This window comes from Hyalella azteca, unplaced genomic scaffold, assembly GCF_000764305.2.
Source record: "Hyalella azteca isolate HAZT.00-mixed unplaced genomic scaffold, Hazt_2.0.2 contig8310, whole genome shotgun sequence".
Taxonomy (NCBI): Eukaryota; Metazoa; Arthropoda; class Malacostraca; order Amphipoda; family Hyalellidae; genus Hyalella; species Hyalella azteca.
Genome location: NW_025938407.1, coordinates 71,909 through 93,605, shown reverse-complemented (window position 1 = coordinate 93,605; position 21,697 = coordinate 71,909). Strand labels below are relative to the sequence as shown.

Genomic DNA, 21,697 nt, shown 5'->3' with positions numbered 1-21,697 from the left:
GGTCGTGTTTTTCTATATGTTTAAACCATTTTCGTCTGTTTGAACATTTTTCATCCGTTTTAGCTTATCTTTCCAGCAGCATTTGTGGACCGATTTGCCTCGTGGTCGTGTTTTTTTTATATGTTTAAACCATTTTCGTCTGTTTGAACATTTTTCATCCGTTTTAGCTTTCCTTTCCAGCAGCATTTGTGGACTAATTTACCTCTTGGTCGTTTTTTTCATCTGTTGGAACTTCGAAACATTTTCGTCTGTTTGAATCGTTTTCATCAGTTTCAGCTTTTCTTTCCAGAAGCATTTTTGGACCAATTTGCCTCTTAGTTGCGTTTTTTCGTCTCTGAACCATTTTTGTGCGTTTCATCTTTTCTCTCCAGCATTATTTGTAGACCAATTTGCCTTTTGCCTGGGCCGTGATTCTTCATCCTTGTTATCGACGCTTGGGTTCACTTCTAATTCTGGTATTTGATTTCTTGTGTCCCATTGTTAACTTATTTTTTTGTAGTGTTAAGTATTCGTGTAGACGTGTGTGTCAATTATAGGAGTAGCCGTCAAATATATATTTGTTTATAATTTTAAACCACTATACGTTCGTATAGATTGAAAGATTTTTAGCTACCTGTAATTGCGATTGTTTATTACATTAATATTTAATGCTTTGAAGTTCAACCTCGGTTAGTCTTTAATTTCAACATTTATCGTCATGTGTTTCACAAATTATTGTACCTACGAGGTCATAATTTTGAAATTTATTAGCCGTTATAAAAAATATGCCCTGAAATTCCATGATTTTTCATGCATTTTAAAACTATTTATGGCTTCGAATTCCAACATTTGTTGCGTGAAGCTCTTGAACGAAGGACCATCGTGAAGGCATATCACTCCAATGCATAAAAAATGGTACTATAAAAATGTTATTCTCTTTTAAATATATGGTACATTTTTGTTATATTTTCTTTGCTTTTAAATTATTAGTAAATGGAAGTTCAAACAGTAATAAAAGCGATTTTATTAGGCAAATGCATGGCCTTTTAATACCAAAATGTTATTAAACACTCGCTCATTGGTCGCAGCGCGGGTAAATATATACAGGAAAAAATGAATAGAATCCCTTAGGAAAAATTTATATTCTTTGTGTGGCTTATGTGCCCCAAATCATCATTGAGATAAAGATAGTTAGTGACCCCACGTCGCGTATACCGCTGCCTCGCACATGCCGGCATTTCCGGTGAGCTGGAGAACTGTTGTGTGGGTGCGTGGTGTGTGTGGTGTGGTGTGAGTGGTGAACTGTTGTTTGGGTGGTGTGGTGCGGTGCGTGGTGAACTGTTGTGTAGGTGGTGTGGTGTGTGAGGTGTGTGGGTGGTGCGGTGCGTGGTGTGGGTGGTGTGGTGTGGTTGTGTGGTGTGGGTGGTGTGGTGCGTGGAGAGCTGTTGTGTGGGTGTGTGGTGCTTCATCGCCGCATCACACTCACGGTAATGAGTGGGACAAAATCGTGATCCTTCCAGATAATCGTGATCCTTTCTTCTAATGCACTTTTTGCCATTTTGCCGGTCATTCTGAACCAGTTAGGCCAAGCGAAAGGAGCGTATCAGTGCTACGTCCGCTCTCTGCTCGAGCTGTGGGTGAGAAAGTGCGTTAGTATTTGGACAAAACGTCCCGTTTTTTCTTAGTGTGCGGTGACAACCAGCCAGTTAGCTTACCATGAGTAGCATCAAATCGATTAAGTTAGAATTATTTGAAATGAAGCGCTAGTATAGCGCCTCATTTTCCATTCGCATATAAATTGTATATAGATGCTTTGTTTTTTACATGTATATATGTTGATTGGTATCAAACAACCAACTCTACTAACGATGGTTAGGCAGTGATTATGGAGGTATTTATTTAGTAATTCAATATCAACTCAATTATCGAAAGTTCAAATATTTTTAGGTATTACTTGCTCATCAATTATCGATAACCGGAAGACAATTATAAGTTAGTCTATGTATCACTTTAATATTAATTATCGACAGCTGGAAGTTTAGTCTATGTATCACTTTATATCAGTTAACGACAATTGGAAGTTTAGTCTATGTATCACTTGTTCTCAATTATCGAAAATTATAAGTTTAGTCTATGTATCACCTTGCTATCATTTATTTACAATTGGAAGTTTAGTCTATGTATCACTTTAATATCTATTATCGATAATTGGATGTTATTAGATTAATATTTAACTCTTTGAAATTCAACCTCGATTAGTCTTAAATTTCAACATTTATCGTCAAGTTTTTCACAAATTATTGTGCCTACGAGATGGTCATAATTTCGAAAGGTATCACTGGTATCACTTTAATATCAATTATCGACAATTGCGACCGATGTGTAGAGTAATGTTGTGTGCGTGTAACATTCGGCCTTGGGCACTTACATGAGGCGCGCACACTTGCCTGATTATCACAAACCGAGAGTGAAAGCTAAAGGCTTTCTTCTAACAAGATCCGCTTAGTTCAACGGCTTCTAGTGTTGCGACACTCGCACTTCACCTCGCTCTTTATTATATCAAAAATCAATATAACATATCATATTGTCGTACTAACATATTATAGTTTTATTACATGACAAAACCACACTTTAATATTAAGAAGTGACTCCTGAACCTTAGTTGAGCGTAGTTAGCTCGCTTTTTTACGTGTAATATTAGAATTATAAAAAATTATTGTATTATCATATCATATTATATATTTATTACATCACAGAACTACATTTTAATGCTAATATAAATGACAACTGCAAGACTTTGATTAAATTATTCCATGTTTACGATTTTTCCGGCTAAAAGATCCATTTGTACAACTGACAACTCTTCATATGACGCGTTTATTCGATTGTTTCTTCTTAGAGAAATTAGCGTTGCGATAAACGAATATATACAGAGAGAAAGATGTAAGTTGTAGTTAAACCATGCTACACAGTTATACCTATACATAGTCTTCGTCATTACACATTCTTATGTATGAGGCTATGTCATTACTAAGCTATTCATTACAACTCGCAAATGTGAGAAAAAAAAATCGCTACGTCGAGCAACGTGTAAAATAATTTGTTAACCACAACACAATCGCTGGTCATGCATTGTGTCTAGAGAAACGTATCCATGTGTACGTAACGTATCCGTATGTGTATAACATATTTCTACGTATGTAAGTGTCCGTGTGTATGTGCCTACATGTACATATTAGTGTTAGATGGCAGAATTTACTTGTTTATACACGTACGATTGATGACCAGAGAATTCGTTGATTTATGTTATCAGGGGTGGAACAATTCTTCAGATGACGGTAGATTGAAAGGCAAGTTTCAAGAAGTAGTTTTTGTAACGACGTTTCGAATGCAACAAACATTCGTTTTCAAGTTATAAGAAGCATTAAACATTAAAATTTTGGTGGAAGTAAGTACATAATATATGTAAATAAGATAAACAGTAAAATTTCGGACCAAAAACGTCGTTAATAAACAAAAACTACTTCTTGAAACTTGTCTTTCAATCTACTGTTATCTGAAGAATTGTTACACTCCCTGATAATATAAGTCAACGAATTCTTTGGTCATCAATCGCACGTGTATAAACAAGTACATATACATACATGTAGCCTACATAGACATGGCAGCCTACATATCTATGTAGGCTGTGTAAAAAAACCGCTTCCAGCAATGCCGTCCAGCCAAGACTTTCTCTAAGCCTACCTAGTGACCTGCTAGTGAACTGCTAGTGATGGAAGGCTGAGACTTGGTGTAACTAGTGAACTGCTAGTGACCTGCTAGTGATGGAAGGCTGGGACTTGGTGTAGCAAGTGAACTGCTAGTGATGGGAAGGCCGGGACTTGGTGCAGCTATAGTGAACTGTTAGTGATGGGAGGCTGGAACTTGGTGCAGCTAGTGAACTGTTAGTGATGGGAGGCTGGGACTTGGTGTAGCTAGTGAACTGCTAGTGACCTGCTAGTGATGGAAGGCTGGGACTTGGTGCAGCTAGTGAACTGCTAGTGATGGAATGGCTGGAACTTGTTGTAGCTAGTGAACTGCTAGTGATGGGGAGGCTGGGACTTGGTGCAGCTAGTGAACTGTTAGTGATGGAAGGCTGGAGCTTAGTGCAGCTAGTGAACAGCGAGTGTTAGGAAGGCTTGCCTAGAGTTCATGAATTATACTCTGGTGCAAATAATGTTGCTTACAGTGGTGTAGATAGTTGAGATTATATAGTGTTTGTGAATTGAGTTGATTGGTAGTTGATGCTCTCAAACGGTGACGTCAAACATTTACATCCGCCTGAAGGCAACCGTGTGAAGTGAACCGTGTGAAGTTAACCTTCTCTCACAACCGCTATCACTGCAGTGTCTTACCCGTTGCATGATCTGATACAGACGTCATCTTACGTATACGTCATTTTTGTGGAAAAGTTCACTCGCTTCCTTATCCTTGACGTACTTACTTACGGCTCATGTTGCTCTAGAATGACCTTCACAAAATTGTGTAACAGCATCATTTGAAAAATAAATTATTTAGTTTAGTAAAAACGCTTCCTGCTTAAGCGGGATATATTTAATGTACCTTTATATTTAATATTATTTGTATAATGGATATATTTAAATAATGGATATATTTAATGTAATATAAGTTTCTACATCCTTGTATCTGTCTGACCAGTTGAGATGTCCGCAAGTCTCATATGTTCACTGTAGCAATAGAATATATAGCATTAATTTTGTAAGTGGTAATTCATGTTAGAGTCTCACAGCATTTTTCTCGAAGCTTACACAGTTTCCAACACTTTTATTTCTATACTGCGATTTCATTATTCCTCAACGATGCAGGCAAGTGCAAATATCAGTTAAATTTATCGTGCAGATATATCGACACCCCATATAAGGGGCTATTGACCCCCCCTAGAGCCGGTATCGACCACCACACAGCCCCCTGATCTATAGTATAGGAAGAGGCTCTATATCAACAGGAAAACTTTGACTTTTCTCTTAAGGGTCTTGACGCTATCTGTTGCTGGGGCCATTGTTTCGCCTATGCCTCCATGTCTTTATCACGTTTCCTTGACAGTTGTCTACCTTCTTTAGACTTTGTTCTTGACTATATTCTATACCTACATCACCATCTCAATGGTAGTCTTTTTTTAATTATGTATGGTACACTTTATTGGTTGTTATGTTATTTCCGGTGTTAGTTCAAACGTCAATTCTTTCTTTCTACATTTCAAAGCAGTGTGTTTCGTTAATTATATTTTTTCATTCCAATAGTCACTGCATTTCTCCGTTTATCTCACTTTTATTACTTTAAAATCTCTCTACTTAATCTTTGCAATGTTTGATCCGTTTGGTTTGTCTTGTCCTTTCTTAGCTTCACATTTTTTGTTTACTTCCTAATTTCCCTTGCTTCTCATCTAATAAAGTCTCCCATTTCTCCCGTTATTTTCTAACAACAAAAGTTAAAACCTAAAACCGAAGAAAAAGTGGCATTTAGTTCCCACCCTCCGAACGGTTCGCTGATTAACGATCAATGGGAAAGTTGGGACGGCGTCCCTCGATTGCGTTATTGAATGTTACGCTTTTTTGTCCCGGTAAAATTTTTACTCGCGCAGGGGTTACCTGGATCGCGTTACTTCGAGCACGCGGAGCACGTGCTTCTCGTATGTATCACATGCTTCTCGTATGTATCGCGTGCTTGCGATGTATCGCGTGTATAAGCTTCGGTATGCCACGCGTATTAGCTGCGATATACCACACGTATTAGCTGCGATATGCCACGCGTATTAGCTGCGATATACCACACGTATTAGCTGCGATATGCCACGCGTATTAGCTGCGATATACCACGCGTATTAGCTGCGATATGCCACGCGTATTAGCTGCGATATGCCACGCGTATTAGCTGCGATATGCCACGCGTATTAGCTGCGATGTATACCCCGTGCCTGCTATATACCACGTTTCAGGGAGTGTTATCCTTTAAAATTCTCTAAGTTGTCTCTAACTCCAATTTATTGCAATTCTTTTTAAATTACTTTATTTAGTCGAATAAATATTCCTACTTCCGCCTTTAAAAAAAATGCGGAATAAGCGTCAATTTTGTATTCCGAGTCCAAACCTTCATTTAAATGCTTACATTACAAATCACGGGCATGGTAAGTGATGATGCTAGGTACGGAACGATGGTCAGATAACTGGAGATTAACAGAGGCATGATAATGAAGCTGCACACACAAACTGGAGGCTGTGGTTGTATTTTTTAAGAGGTGGTTTTAAATGGTCACATAATAACCTGCCCGCTAAAATGTTAATAAATAACATTTAGTAAAGCCGTATGCTCTTGTTAAAGTATACTTGTTTATTATACATCATATGTGACTTCTACACGATATTATACATCAGTATATGTGACTTCTACACATGTTTATTATGCATCAGTATATGTGACTTTTACACATGTTTATTATACATCACCATATGTGACTTCTACACAATACACATTTTTATTACACATCAGTATATGTGTTTTCTACACATGAATTATCCGCACACAAACACCCCGAGGTGTTCCCTGTAGGTGGCACAGGTCGTACGTTCCCTGGCGCTTGTGTGGAATTTCCGCCGTGCGGTTGCCCTGTCGTGCAGACCTGAGCACCTCTGGTGCTACATGTAGGGTATCTGGTGCTACCTCATGTAGGGTATCTGGTACTGTAATGCTGAGGGGATATAGGGTATCTAGACCTTTATAATGCTGCGGTGATGTAGGGTATCTAGGCCTTTAATGCTGAGGTGATGTAGGGTATCTAGGCCTTTAATGCTGAGGTGATGTAGGGTATCTGGTGCTGTAATACTGAGGTGATGTAGGGTATCTAGGCCTTTAATGCTGAGGTGATGTAGGGTACCTAGGCCTTTAATGCTGAGGCGATGTAGGGTATCTAGGCCTTTAATGCCGAGGTGATGTAGGGTATCCGTTGCTGTAATGCTGAGTACAAGTGATGAGAGAGTAGCTTGGAGTACCGTACCGTATTACTGATGTACAGTGCTACCTCATGCTGGGTATGCGGTGCTGTACAGAGTACTGTACTTCAAGTGTAAAGTGAAACCATGGTTTATTTATCATATTAAACCCAGGAATAAATCAGACAGTGGGGTAAAATTGATCAATTTTTTATTTCGGCGTATTTCGGGTGCAGAACCATTAAATTGTTGGGCCACAATGAAGCACTAAGCTGTCAAGCATCTCTTATTAATCCCCATTTAAAGATTAATCAGACTGCCGTTCAAAATATACCCTATTTTTACAAGCTGCTTGGTTAAAGATACCCTGGTAACGAGACTGCAGATCTGAGCATAGCTTAGTAACCAAATTAATTAGTCGCATGAGCTACCCAAATCCCTTTTAATAGTCATGAATATTTGTGCACATTATCCGGGTTCTGTAGTTTACTTGTTTTCTAGATTTTCAGTGTTAAGCTTCCAGTAGAGTTTCTAGGCCTATAGAGAATCCTAACGTCGGATATTATAAACGTGTTCTCTACACCCAGGCATATCGGAAACTTATGGCGAAACCTTCTCTGTGTCGAGCTACATGCATGAACTTTTGCTACTGTTTATGTGTAGCTAATGTGTGGATTTTCATAACACAAATGCATGTATATGGGACCCGTTCATTACCTGACGAGAGGAACTTAGTAACTCCGATGGAGGGAAACTGAGAACTCGTGTTAAGGTAAATTCCCCGAGGAACTGGCTACGTAAATACACTGTCCGTATTACCGCGAGCCCGTTTGACTAGGTCGTCAATCGTCTCGAGGAACGTTTGGACGTCGGTCGTGCATATACATTCACGCCGGTCATGCCTATACGTCCACGTACGTGGTAACGTTCTCGTCTGTGATAAAGCATGCGTTCATACGTCTCTCACTCGTCCTAGTGTGCGCGAATCATGCGATCTGGCGTGCGCACAAGGAAGAGATACGAAAACAGTCAATGCCGTTACAGTTCGTGACGCTATGTCGTATGTCGCGCGCTTATCTTTATTGTTCGTCGTTTGTTCTCTTGTGTCTGTGGAAACCTAACGAAGAGAAATGCGTTCCCAGGGAAGATAATTTCACTCGTTCACGATAACTTAACAATGTCCTTATCGAATCGTCTATTTTAATGCAAATATATTACTGTTTGTGCTCGACTTTGCACAGTTATGTGTTACCAGGAGATTGTTTTTGTAAGGCTTTATGGCAGCTATATACTTGTTGATTACCCAGCTTGCGTTTTCTGTTTTGAAATGACTTTTTTTCAAGAAATTATTAATATATTCGATCATATAATTATTTTCGTATTTTCAAATCTCATTACATTGAGCACGAATCTAGCGTTGAGAAAACCCTCTCGGAAGAAGCATCTGCGTGCATTTTTCGTGCAGCCTTCGCAGTTTTTGCGTCAGTGCGGACACTCGGGTATGTTTTTGCCGTCCGGTTTTTGTGAGCAAAGGTCGTTTTCTCTCACTGGCATCCGCTTCTGCGGACGACTCAAGCACTGACTGGCACTTCACGTCGACTTGTGCCGCGTGTGAACTAAAATGCAATGCTGTAAACCTTCAATTATTTCTATGGAGATATAAAGCGAAATAAGTTATTCGGCGTCTTATTATGTTTTCATTTGTTGTTTTTTTATGAAGAATGAGTCTGTGTGTGTTCGTCGAAACGTTATGTCTGTACATACGGCGACATCTTGGGTGCGAATCGTTCGAAGATGAACGAATGTGCCTTACTGTTTTATGGCGTCAGTTATATCAATCTTCCCATATTTAATGAAGTCTTACAAGACGAGAGATGAAGTTTTCGATAGTTTTTCAGGAACCAAACGAGTTGTTTAGTAGTATAGTCGTTCAGAATACAAGAGAACAGCACTTTGTTAAAGTGTACATAGCACTTTGTTAAAGTGTACATAGACACTTAGTTAAAGTGTACATAGCACTTTGTTAAAGTGTACATAGCACTTTGTCGAAGTGTACATAGCACTTTGTCGAAGTGTACATAGCACTTTGTCGAAGTGTACATAGCACTATGTCGAAGTGTACATAGCACTTTGTTAAAGTGTACATAGCACTTTGTCGAAGAGTACATAGCACTTTGTCGAAGAGTACATGGCACTTTGTTAAAGTGTACATGGCACTTTGTTAAAGTGTACATGGCACTTTGTTAAAGTGTACATAGCACTTTGTTAAAGTGTACATAGCACTTTGTTAAAGTGTAGCACTTTGTTGTAAGAGTCGGTGCGAGGGCAGCTGCTGGAAAGGGAAAGTGTAGCTCCTGTTGTGTTAGACATGTTACTGCTACCGCAGTTGCGTCTGCTGCTACTGCAGCTACTTTTTGAGTTTTTTGCGTGCCGATATGTATTTATTTATGTATTGTATCTTATTTTGTATCCTTGTGCATTTGATTATTTTATTCCTTGGTACAATAATCTTTTTTTCCCTTGAGTGCACGCCAATTTTTGTATTTTCGTTCGTACTTAGTGCGTAGTTGTTGGTTTTATCCATCAAAGTTGAACTTGCCAAGCGATTCACCTAATGCTGGTTGGTTTATGTTATTAAATAACGGATAACGTCGATGCAAGAGTATATTTCGTTGGGACTCTATGCTTTGAATTCGTCCTCTAATTGTATACCAATCCCCCCTCTCCTCCTGGGCGTGGGTGGCAATCCCACTGCACTCTATCTCTGTGCAATCCGGAACAATTTTATACCAATCCCCTTAATTCCCTCTTTTCTTAAGGCATGCGAAGCAATCCCTCTGTGGTCAATCTCTTCAATCCGGAACAATTTTATAGCAATTTCACCCTCTCTTTTTCTTGAGGCATGGGAAGCGATCCCCTTCCACTCAATCTCTGCAATCCTAAATAAAATGCGTTGTTCGAAGCACGTCTTCTTGTGACGCCGTAGCGACGTTCTGGCGTATAATCATCGTCAAGACCAGACTTAATCTCCTCATTACTGACGTATTTTTCTTTCTTCGTCGAGTTATCGTAAATCTCTTGTGATCTTTTGGTCCCTGCTCGGCGTTATCTCACTTCCTGCTTCGCTGTCACTCTTTCGTTTACTGAATTTCCTGACATAAGGTCATTCGTTATTTTTTACTTATTTTCATTTATACCCAAGTCCGTACTTGTCATTCTGGACATGTATAATTAATATTGTGGTCAAAATATAAGGTGCAAATGCATGTTTTCCGGAAGAATCGTGCCGAGATTACTATGCTAGAGGTAAAATGCATGTATTTATACCTTAGTTAAATCTTTACTTGCACTCACTAAAATTTGTCTTTTGTTCGAATCACTAATTCAAGTTCGTTTATTCTTAAAGTATTTAATTCACTTCGGGGTGAGCTTTTTAATATTTATTGCTTTTATCCATATATTTTCTTAATAATATAATTTGCGGTTATGATTATGTCCATCGACGTAACCTGATAAACCTTGAGTCCTGACATTTGTCGTAGGAAAGGCGTGTACATGAAGGATTTATTTAAACTCCCGTGGTTATTAAGGAAATTGAATATGGTGCATGTAGCATACCATCATGTTGATGAATCGCTTTTTGTTGAACGTTACATTTAATCCCTATATAGATGGTCATATATTGATGATGAACATTTGTTCAACATTAGAACTCCAGAATTTCTGTTCAGCAATAAATCGCTGGAATATCTGTTCAACATTACAGCACATAAATGTTTCTTCAACACTAGAGCTCCATAATGTGTTCAACAATAGAGCGTTATCAGCGCTAGCGCCTATATGCTGAGTGGAAGGCGCCCAGGGACTGCGTTAACCCTAGAACGCATCCAGCAATAAGTGCTCTAGGGTTATAGGATCAGATACGTCTGGCTGATATACTCCATGCTGCTGGCGTATATCTTGCGTGTTACGCATGTCTGGAAGTATATCTTGCGTGTTACGCATGTCTGGAAGTATATCTTGCGTGTTACGCATGTCTGGAAGTATATCTTGCGTGTTACGCATGTCTGGAAGTACCTATATCTTGCGTGTTACGCATGTCTGGAAGTATAGTGGCTATACGTCTGGCTGATATACTCCATGCTGCTGGCGTATAGGTATCTTGCGTGTTACGCATGTCTGGAAGTATATTGGAAATATTCCGGCGAATGCTGGAAAATAAGGGCCGTAAGATATGGTAGAGAAGAAGTGTTGCAAGAACTTAATATGGCGAACGCTCTGGACGAGAATCTGACCTAGAAGAGACTTCAACTGCCATATTCAGCCATGGATATGGAATGTTTTATTCACCCATGTATTATTTGTTTTTCAAGAGCTGCCAAAGACTTGAGTAATTTCCATGTCCATCCTGCTTTTATAGTGATTCACATAATATGATAATATGCATCTTAGCTTTTATTTTTATTGTTAAGATTATTGTTCATTCCACAAGCTAGTCAGCAAAGCTAATGAAATGCTTGACGTTATACAAACCGTGCAGGATATTCATTTAGCCTTCAACATTCACTTGCCATCGTATCTATCTTACCATTACATCTGACTGCAGGGATGAGGGTTTAACAGGCATTAATCCTTCAATTTATTTAATCCTTCAATTTATTTAATCCTTCAATTTATTATTCCTCGATCCTCCTTAGAAGACTTCAAGCCTCTAATTTACGAATCATCTTTTAAATTCTTTTCATCGCACACACCTCCTTTCTCTTTCACTCACCCTTCACCTGGTTTATTCCTTTAATTTCTAATTATAAGTATTTCTTTATCTGTAAAATTCCATTCACTTTCTCGTAATAATTTCTTCCATCTATTTTGAATGTGTGAATGTACCCGATTTTATAATGCGAGTGATTCATGGTCATATGGGAGACCTAAAGCAGCTCTGCACATGTACAGTGCAGCGTCTGTACATGTGCAATGCAGCGTCTGCACATGTGCAGTGCAGCGTCTGCACATGTGAGTGCATTGTTAGTACAGTGTCAGGTTGTACAGATTCACCACAAATGTGCTGCTAAGTACACAGGTGCACTACTGGCACTGCCAGTGCACATCAATCAAACATAAACGTCTTTTTTTCACAGCTGTTAGTGTTGCCGGACAGTTAAGAGTTCAACTGAGCCTGCCCTATTTAACCCAAAATTTTCTATCAAATTTTGCATTTTCCCTATCTTGTGGGTAAGATGGTTCTTCAGTCATATATTTCTTACTCAAATTCCATGCTTACAAGTTTGTGACATCGCTTTAAAAGATATTCTTTTGTTTATTGTGTTATTCCTTTATGAAGTTTTAAGTTGACCCGTTTCTACCGTCACTGCCTTCTAATGCATGTTCTCATTCATGATTTTATTTCTAACGAATTATAAATCAGTTACTCTCTACTCATTCCGACAAATTCGTCCTCTGGTTCACATTAGAATTTTTTTTTCATTTTGTATATGTGAAGCTGAAGTTCGTTTTAAATGGTATTATAATGGACCTGAAACGTTCTTGTTGTGTCTACACTCTGGTCTGTGAAGCCGTATGAATCACTGATACGATGTTTGATTTATAAATTAAAACAATAAACAATGCAAAGCTGATAAAAAAAATGAGTACGAAATCCACGCGCAAGTGAAAAGTTTATAATTATGACATGTTTCAGTATCTATGTTTTAGATGAGTGCGTTAATTGCTTCATAATGTGTTGATGTTATATCAGTACGTATCGTTAACGAACGATTTTCGTTCTTTTTTTTAATAACCTTAAGCTTTTAATAATAATAATAAGTTTTTCAAATAATAATAATAAGTTTTTAAATACCTATTAATAAATTTTAATAACCTTAAGAGTCACTGACGTTAAAGCGCCATTCGATATCTAGTAATGTATCTTATGAGGCCGCTTATCATTGCGTGATTGGTTGTTGCTGCCGTGATTATCTCTTATCTCGGCCCGTCTGCCTTCAAACTGACTGCCTTGTCCACTGCTATCATTATTTCTTTACTATTATTATCATCTCTGTACTATCATGATCATCTCTGTACTATCATGATCATCTCTACTATCATTATCATCTCTGTACTATCATGATCATCTCTACTATCATTATCATCTCTGTACTATCATGATCATCTCTACTATCATCTCTGTACTATCATGATCATCTCTACTATCATCTCTGTACTATCATTATCATCTCTGTACCATCAATATCATCTCCTTTACCATCATTATCATCTCTGTACCATCAATATCATCTCCTTTACCATCATTATCATCTCTGTACTATCAATATCATCTCCTTTACCATCATTATCATCTCTGTACCATCATTATCATCTCCTTTACCATCATTATCATCTCTGTACCATCATTATCATCTCTGTACCATCATTATCATCTCTGTACCATCATTATCATCATCTTTACTATCACTATCATCTCTACTATCATTATCATTTCCTTATCTCGCGGCGCGCTGTCCTGGCACACCGGCAGATTATCGTCGTCACGTACAGCACTTCGTATCAAATATTTCATCATGTTCTAAATCTTGAAAATTAAATAAAATTTTTAACATGCCAGAGATTTGTTTCTTGAATAAATCTTTTGTCCAAAAAATTTTCTAGTTTCAATTGATGTTGATCTGGAGTGTCTAGGATATTACTGCATGATGTTGATGTCGTATTATTTTTATGACCTTATTTTGTTTAGTTGTAAAATACTATTATATTCTATATATTATATAAAATACTATTATATTATTAGTAGGTACTGGTGTTACAGCTTTTTCCTGTGTTGCAGCCGTATTTCTGGTGTTGCAGTTGTACTGTTTCTTGTTTGCTTGTATAGACGCACTTCGGATTGTACAGAAACAGTATTTATTTATTTTTATGTAATTGTATCGTGTGATATGCAATTGTATGTAAAGCCGCACCATTTTTCCATGCCAATAAGCACATGCCATAGTTATAGCCAGTCATTCATTTAATACCTGCGCGTGTATTCAGACGGTCATGAATTCATGCACTCTTCTCAAGTTTCTTTTTACATGACGCTTCGTTGGTCATGTTGACGTTGCGATGTTAACCAGCTGCTGGTTGAGAAACACTTCAGCCACCTGTCAGCGCTGTAACTGTTCTACATTTTTATCCTAAATTATATCCAGCTAAAGATAAGATTTTGTGGTGTACGTAATGCAATTCATTCATGCAGACTTGGTAAATAAGTATAAATATTATGGACTACTAACACGTATACTACGGGGTGCTGCATGTAATTATTCATATATTTACCCTACTTTTTATTAAGTAGTTGTAAGTAGTTGTTCTTCAATTCACTTTCTAAGCGTTTTATTGAGATTTTCATACATATTGTTGCTTCTATATATATCATTGCTATTTTATCATGGATTTTATATAGGGGCATGAATTTATTTCAACATGAAAATTTAGCGTCAGGCATCTCAAGTGTCGCTCTTCATCTCAGCGTATAATTAGGAAAAAGAATGCGAATTAAAATTGTTTGATAAATTCAGCGTTACTGAAGTACGTTTTTCGTCCTTGTTCTTCATGTGGGATTTCTGGTCAGACCATATTTTTATAATTTTTTCAAATCCCAGAAAAGTTTTAGTGTTTCAAATTACCAAGCTTGCCCTTTAAACTAGATTGCGGTCGACCAGCGGCTCTTAACAGGCAAAACTCATGCGTCGGGGGGAAGGACGCTCGTTTTTACTTTATAGAGGCCTGAATCCGTAGTATTGTTATGCGCCTTCATCACGCATCGCTGCAAGGAAGGTCTAGTCATAAAAATGATGGTTTCCGCTTTTCAATGACCCAAAGAAAATATGAATGCTAAGATTTATTCATGCAGTAACGTTTTCAGCATCATTATTTTGAAATCAATCGGCTTACTAAATGATAAACTATCAAGGTGCTCTGAATTGTACTTTTAAGCACTTGGCGATTCCCATGAAAAAATTGCCCATAAATTTTAATATAAAATCAATTTTCACCAGTAAAATATTAATTTCCGCATGTCAAATATAATTTTCGATGATTATTTTCTTAGCTACGTTGGGGCTAAGTTGGAATTTGCAACAGAACATTACTGCAACTCGTACGTAAATCTGAACGGCGGTACCCGCATCGTCCGGTAGCAGACATGACGGTTGCGCGCTTATACGATACAGGCAGGGTGCTCAAGGCCGTGCAGTCTGTGCACTGTCAGGTGGTGTGCACTGTCAGGTGGTGTGCACTGTCAGGTGGTGTGCACTGTCAGGTGGTGTGCACTGTCAGATGGTGTGCACTGTCAAATGGTGCGCCTTTTAACTATAACCTGCTCGTGCATGTTATTCGTGATTGCTTTAATGAAACGTTATTTTAAGTAGCCCGACGTATTCTACAAAATATGTTTACTTACATTCTAATGAAACGTTATTTTAAGTAGCTTGACGCATTCCATATAATAAGTTTACTAACATTCCTCGTTAATCTCAATTCGCTCATCATCTCTAGACAAGCTACTACTTCCTAGCTGAAACCTCGGTGACTTTCAAGTCATTCATAAGAAGCTCCTGTATATCAAAGCCCCTGACCACACATAAGTACAAATGTGTCCTCATTTAAACCTTAATGTGCATTGCAAAGTAACCTTATAGTGAAGGGTTCATTATACGGACTGCACCTGTAACTGCATTTGTGGGACAATGGAAGTGAAATTAGACTTTGGCTTCCAAGTGACACATTCTTACGGTTAATTCCTGTTGAATTTATTATTGGGTCACCGAGAAACTTGTCGATTATTTAGATCATCAATCCACGAGCTACGATCGTCAATTAATTAAGTGAATGCAATTACGTAGCATCAATAAATAATCTCCTCAGCTCTAATGAATTATCGCGAAATAGTGCAATTTATAGGTACCGGTAGTTTGTGTGAATGGCCAATCTTGGGCCTAGTTTCCAAGAATTGCAATTTCCACGAACTCGTATGAAAACCCTGTATTCACGCCGTCGCCACGGAGCATGCACTCGTATGTATAAGAGCCACACACGTGGGCGTGTGTATAATGGGTACATAGTCACACAAAATAAAGCCTGTTTGAATCCGGGCCCTGAAGCTTGTGCTCCAGCGTGTAAAGCTTGGGACATCTACGCTTCAGTGATCTTCTTTATCGGTGGCGACATCTGGCAACTCGCGTGCTGGTAGACCAGTTGTTATTTATTGTTTCGTATGCATCTTATTCGTGATTTCATTGTTTATCTTTTTGAATAATGATTTTAATGATGTATTCCATATGACGGATTATTTAAAGTTAAGTTGGCGCATATGCCAGGAAATTATACTTTAAATGTATATGTACATATGGCGATGTATGGCAACCGAGTGATGAGGTTGCCAGCTGTCTGTCTCGTGCACAAGCACTGCAAGCAACAGCCAGCTGCTCTAGCTGTATACGCACTTCATCACCGTGTTATTTTCTATACCGTGTGGCTCGTATAACGTCACTTCTCTCTCTGCATATACTGTATCTATATACCTGTAGATAAAAGATATCGCGAGCTGCGTGTGAAGATACCATTACCTTTGTTTCAAGTGTTGAAGTAGCTAGCGCAGCCGTTCTAAAACTGCAGTTGCTGCTGCATTTGCGTGTTTTATTTTTATTTATTTTTTGCTGCCAATCTTACAGGTATTTTTAATGCGCCTTGTTACCATGCATAGAAATTGTTTTTAGTACTACAAATGCTATGTATGGGCATTCACAGTCGCAGGTATAGTCCCTGGTGTTCCCACAGCAGCTGCGGCTGTACCAGGAAATTCCCTGCAGTTAGAGGGATTGCAAGCAGGTACTCGGAAGTGATGCTGTCATTGCCTAGTGTTTTTAGGGTAGTAATAACGCTTTTTAGGGTAGTAATAACGTTTTTAGGGTAATAATAGCACTCTATATGGAAATAATAGCACTTCTTACGGGAATATTAGCACTTTTAAGGGTAATAATAGCATTTTTTACGGTAATAACATCACTTTTTAGCGTAATAATAAGCACTTTTAGGGTAATAATAGCACTATTAGGGTAATAATAGCACTATTAGGGTAATAATAGCACTTCTAGGGTAATAATAGCACTTCTAGGGTAATAATAGCACTTCTAGGGTAATAATAGCACTTCTAGGGTAATAATAGCACTTCTAGGGTAATTTTAGCACTTCAGTGTAATAATAGCGCCACTGTTCATGCTATTATTATGCGCCAGGTTTATTTCAAGACCAGGCCTTGCTTTGTTAAAAGCCTCACATCGATATTCAATTAAGCCGTCACTATTCATGTTTTTTTGTTTGTTTAGATGTGTTCCCATGATGCATTAGACTGTGGTATTTATTGAATATCATGATGCGTTATCACTGTAATTGTCGGGAGTGGTATGTTCCATCTATTGTTTACTAACTTTCATATAGATTTAAACACATTATAAGGTTTTTAATTCATACAATTAAGTGTATTGTGACTTACAATTCTAATTTGCACTCATGAGGCTTGCCATCAACGTAAAGATTCCTCTGTATAATGCTTCACTAGAATAATTACCCTAGTTTACTACGCATAACATTTTACTCATATTGATTCCATTTAAATTTATTTCAAAATTTTGATAATTCAAGCAACTTTTCAACACATTCTCCACGATAAATGGCCTAACTTTTTTTTTTTTAAATTACCGTGCCACCTCGCATGTTTCATCCACTATTGGCTAACTATAGTTGATACCAATAACTCGGCTTTAATTGCTGGAATTAATTCAACTTGATATTGTAGTCATGTTTTCATCTTTAATATCCATTTTACTTCATTTCATTGAATGGTTTACTAATGGCCTCGTTCTTCCTCCACAGAAACACTCGTCGTCCACAGCGAGCATCTCCTTCAATAAAGGAACCGGGGTGAGTATTTGATGTCAAGTATTTGATGTCGAGTATTTGATTTTGTTGTACCCTGCCTCCCGTGACGCGGGGTCGTGGGGAACTTTCTTCCCCTCCACATGGGGTTTGTTGTACCCTGCCACCCGTGACGCGGGGTCGTGGGGCTCAGCCATCCCCGGTCCGCGGGAATTTCCCCCGCCCCGTGTCGCGGGATAAGTCTACGCTGGCCTTTAAATCCATGAGGGTATATATATAGAATGCGCGGCAGCATGCAGTATAATGCATGCATTTATACCCTGGATTTGCGATCCATTTTTACCGAGTTTATTTGAGATGGAAAACTTTTCTACTTTTTTACGGTAGGTAGATCATTGCATTTTTAATTGCGTCGTAGAAGTAGATGATGTAAGACAGTGCATTTTTGTCGATGTCGGATAGGACAGTGTGCAGTGTTTACCGATGCCAAAATGTTTATTGATCGTGACAGGATATTAATTCAATAATGCGACAGTGTATGATATATGGAGTGCTATGAACATGTTCTCTTCGTGCTAGGTTACCATTGTAGTGATTCGTGTGGTGTCTTAATTTTGGGTCACAATTAAGTAGTTGTGCGTCATTTCGTGTCACATAATGGATGGATCTCCTCACATTCGCATCACATTAACGTCACATTCACGTCACATTCACATCACATTCGCATAACATTCACATCACATTCACATCACATCCACATAACATCACATTCGCGTCGCCATAACGTAAGGTCGCGGCCCTGAAAGGTAATTTGTCTGCAATGAAACGAAGTTTCGTCGATTCCTGTGTCGAGTTTTGCACTTGGCTGTGTTTTGACGTCAGCCATAGTCGGGGATTGCCGGCGCGGGGGTGGGAGAAGGGGTGAGGCTGGGGGAGGGAGTGGGGGTAGACTCTGCGGGGGTGCTTCGGGGGTCATGCGCTGCTCGGGATTATCAGCTCACTCCTTCCCCCTGCCCCCCTCCTACCCTACATAGTCACCTCTCCCCCTAGGCTGCTCCCCTACAGCTGAATCACCAGCGTCTCGTTGACTTGATCCTGTAGTTTCGACAAAGAATTAAACAAATAAGCGTTCTACATTTGATAAAATTGTTGAATAGCATGAATAACAATCACATTCGCACATTTAGCATGCATATTTCACTGCGTTATGAACTGAAACCTTGAATAGTGTTGAATTTATCAAGTAAGCTCGTTTTTTCAAAATGCAGTAATGTATGAAGAAGTTGCGTGATTTGAGACGAAAATCGAAATTTTGGTCTTTCAAAAAAAGTGTTGAATTTCCTTTTGCGTCACCTCATGAGCCTAGTATACATCAAATAGCGCGTATAGAAAAAAAATGTGCTCATGTTTTATACTGGAAATGTTCGTTTGAATGTAATTTATGTCTTGTAAAGTGAAATTCATGAAGTGCAGTGACGAGGAACGCAAACTGTTGCACGGCTTTTGCTTTCCCTGCGTCATTTTATTGCTCTGCGGTCCCAGCCTTCTCATGGCTGACTGGCTGCGAGATGGCTGAGGTGGCTGGCTCATGGCCACCTATGTAAGGTATATAAGGCGGCGCGTTGGGCTCAGTGTGTCGCGACTCGACCGACTGTAGGGAGGCAGTGGCTCAGGAGCTCCTAATCTCCTGCACCCACCACCTCTCCCTCTCTCGGTGGCGGCCGCAGACGTACGTTTGCACGTGCGTCGTCGGCACGTGCACGTGTGATGCGCGCCGACGACCACGAGCAAGTCGTCGTCTGCTCCAGCAGGTGTGGCGCAACCACCCGACGCAGAGGTGGAGGCGATCCACTCTTTCGTCACTCTCCTCCAGGTCAGGGGAGTGGACGACTGAGCCCCACACCCCCCCCCCCTCCACTCGTTTGAGTGGGGAGGTCAGGGGGAGTGGACGACTGAACCCCACACACCCCCCGCCCCTCCAGTCGTTTGAGTGGGGGTGACCTCGATCACAAGCCACTTGCTGACCTCCCTTCTCTCGCTCGGCCGTGATGCACGCATTCTTCTCTCCTATTGCTCCTGCCGCCGTCGCTGTTAATATGCATGCACTTCCTTCATATTATTTAAATAATAAATATAATCGTTTGCTTACCTATTGTTCCGTGCACGGAAAAAAAATATTTGGTTTTGAATTGCAATATTTTCCCACCCAGCGACCAACAAGTATAACTTTGATTAATATGGATGCACTTCCTTCATAAGTAATAAATATAATCGTTTACCTATTGTCCCAAGCACGAAAAGCAATATTCGGTTTTGCATTGCAATATTTCCCCACCTAGCGACCAATAATTATAACTTTGATGACGATATTCTTAAAAAAAATCAGATTTGACGGTAAAACGAAGCCTGGTGTCGAGGCCATCATTTCCGACGCCATATAACCTTCGCCGATGAGAATGCAAATCTCAACAAAGTCTAGCGCTGCAAACATAATTGAAAAACTTGAAGGCATGCGGCCTTCATATTTTAAAGCACAAAAGCTACTCTATTGCTATATTATTAATAAATTTTCAACGCACTAGCAACATTAATCATAAACGTTACCGCTGCAACCTATAAATGAATGGTTGATTAATAGTAATGAGCATGAGTGCGCGCTAACGACCGTCCCTAATTACCTGAGCATTTAAGATGAAGTTCGACAGCTGATTGGCCACAATTTCTCCATACTTGGTTCTGCTACCGTGTGGCATACGAGCGCCTTTCGTGTCTTTGTATGATGTGTGTGTGTCATTGTGTGATGTGTGCGTGTATTTGTATGATGTGTGTGTGCGTCTTTGTATGATGTATGTGCGTGTCATTGAACGATGTGCGTGTCTTTGTATGGTATGTGTGTGTCATTGTATGATGTGTGTGTACCGTGTATGATCATATACGACGCATGTTTATTCACACGTGTTTTTCAAGCGTGACACTTATTCACTGTATGTTGACTGCTCTTAAGAGTGCCTTCAGCTCTGTAGCTATCAATCGGCGCCGCGTTTAATCCGGTAGTCGTGCGAGTCATTTGAGTAGACTAGTGTGACTAGCAGCAGACTGGTCGTGTGACTAGTAGCAGACTAGTCGTGTGACTAGCAGCAGACTAGTCGTGTGACTGGTAGCAGACTAGTTGTGTGGACCTCATGGCTCTGTGGACCACAAGGCTCTCAGGACCACATGGCTCTGTGGACCACAAGGCTCTCCGGACCTCATGGCTCTGTGGACCACAAGGCTCTCAGGACCACATGGCTCTAAGACCCACACGGCTCTCAGAACCACATGATGATGTTGGCCACAGGAATTACACTGTCTCTTTTATGACCGTTCAATCAGCTGTCTGTCTCACCGTCGATCTATCCGTCTGCCTGCCTGTACGATTATTTTTCTCGTAGTATCGTGCTAGTCTACCTGTTTATACGTCTTATTGCTTATCCCTCTATCCGTTATTACTTATACGTGCTATATATATATATATATATCAAGGACTACTACACACAGGACATGCATAGCCTATGTCCAGCCTCTGCTAGCAGAGGCGATCGCCTACACTATGAAAATGCTGTTGTTTTAGTGGCATCAACAAATGATATGCCCATAATTGTTTCATACAATAGTATTACAATGTGTGTAGTAGTCCTTGGTCAGAACCATAGACTTGTCTCTTATACACATCTAGATGTGTATAAGAGACAGAAAGTAGGTACCATTTTCCTGCCTTCATACACTGATAAAAAAAATATTTAAATGGAGTCAGTATACAT

At 39.4% G+C, this 21,697-nt stretch overlaps 1 protein-coding gene across 1 annotated transcript in view; it reads left to right on the top strand.

Annotated features, from left to right (window-relative positions):
* The window catches only part of LOC108679373 (probable cyclin-dependent serine/threonine-protein kinase DDB_G0292550), a 54,858-nt gene that overhangs the window by 20,830 nt on the left and 12,331 nt on the right, over positions 1 to 21,697 (top strand). Inside the window, exon 2 of the mRNA XM_047881551.1 lies at positions 17,895 to 17,942. Within this exon, the coding sequence (XP_047737507.1) occupies positions 17,895 to 17,942 (48 nt within the window). The remainder of the gene's footprint in view (positions 1 to 17,894; positions 17,943 to 21,697) is intronic.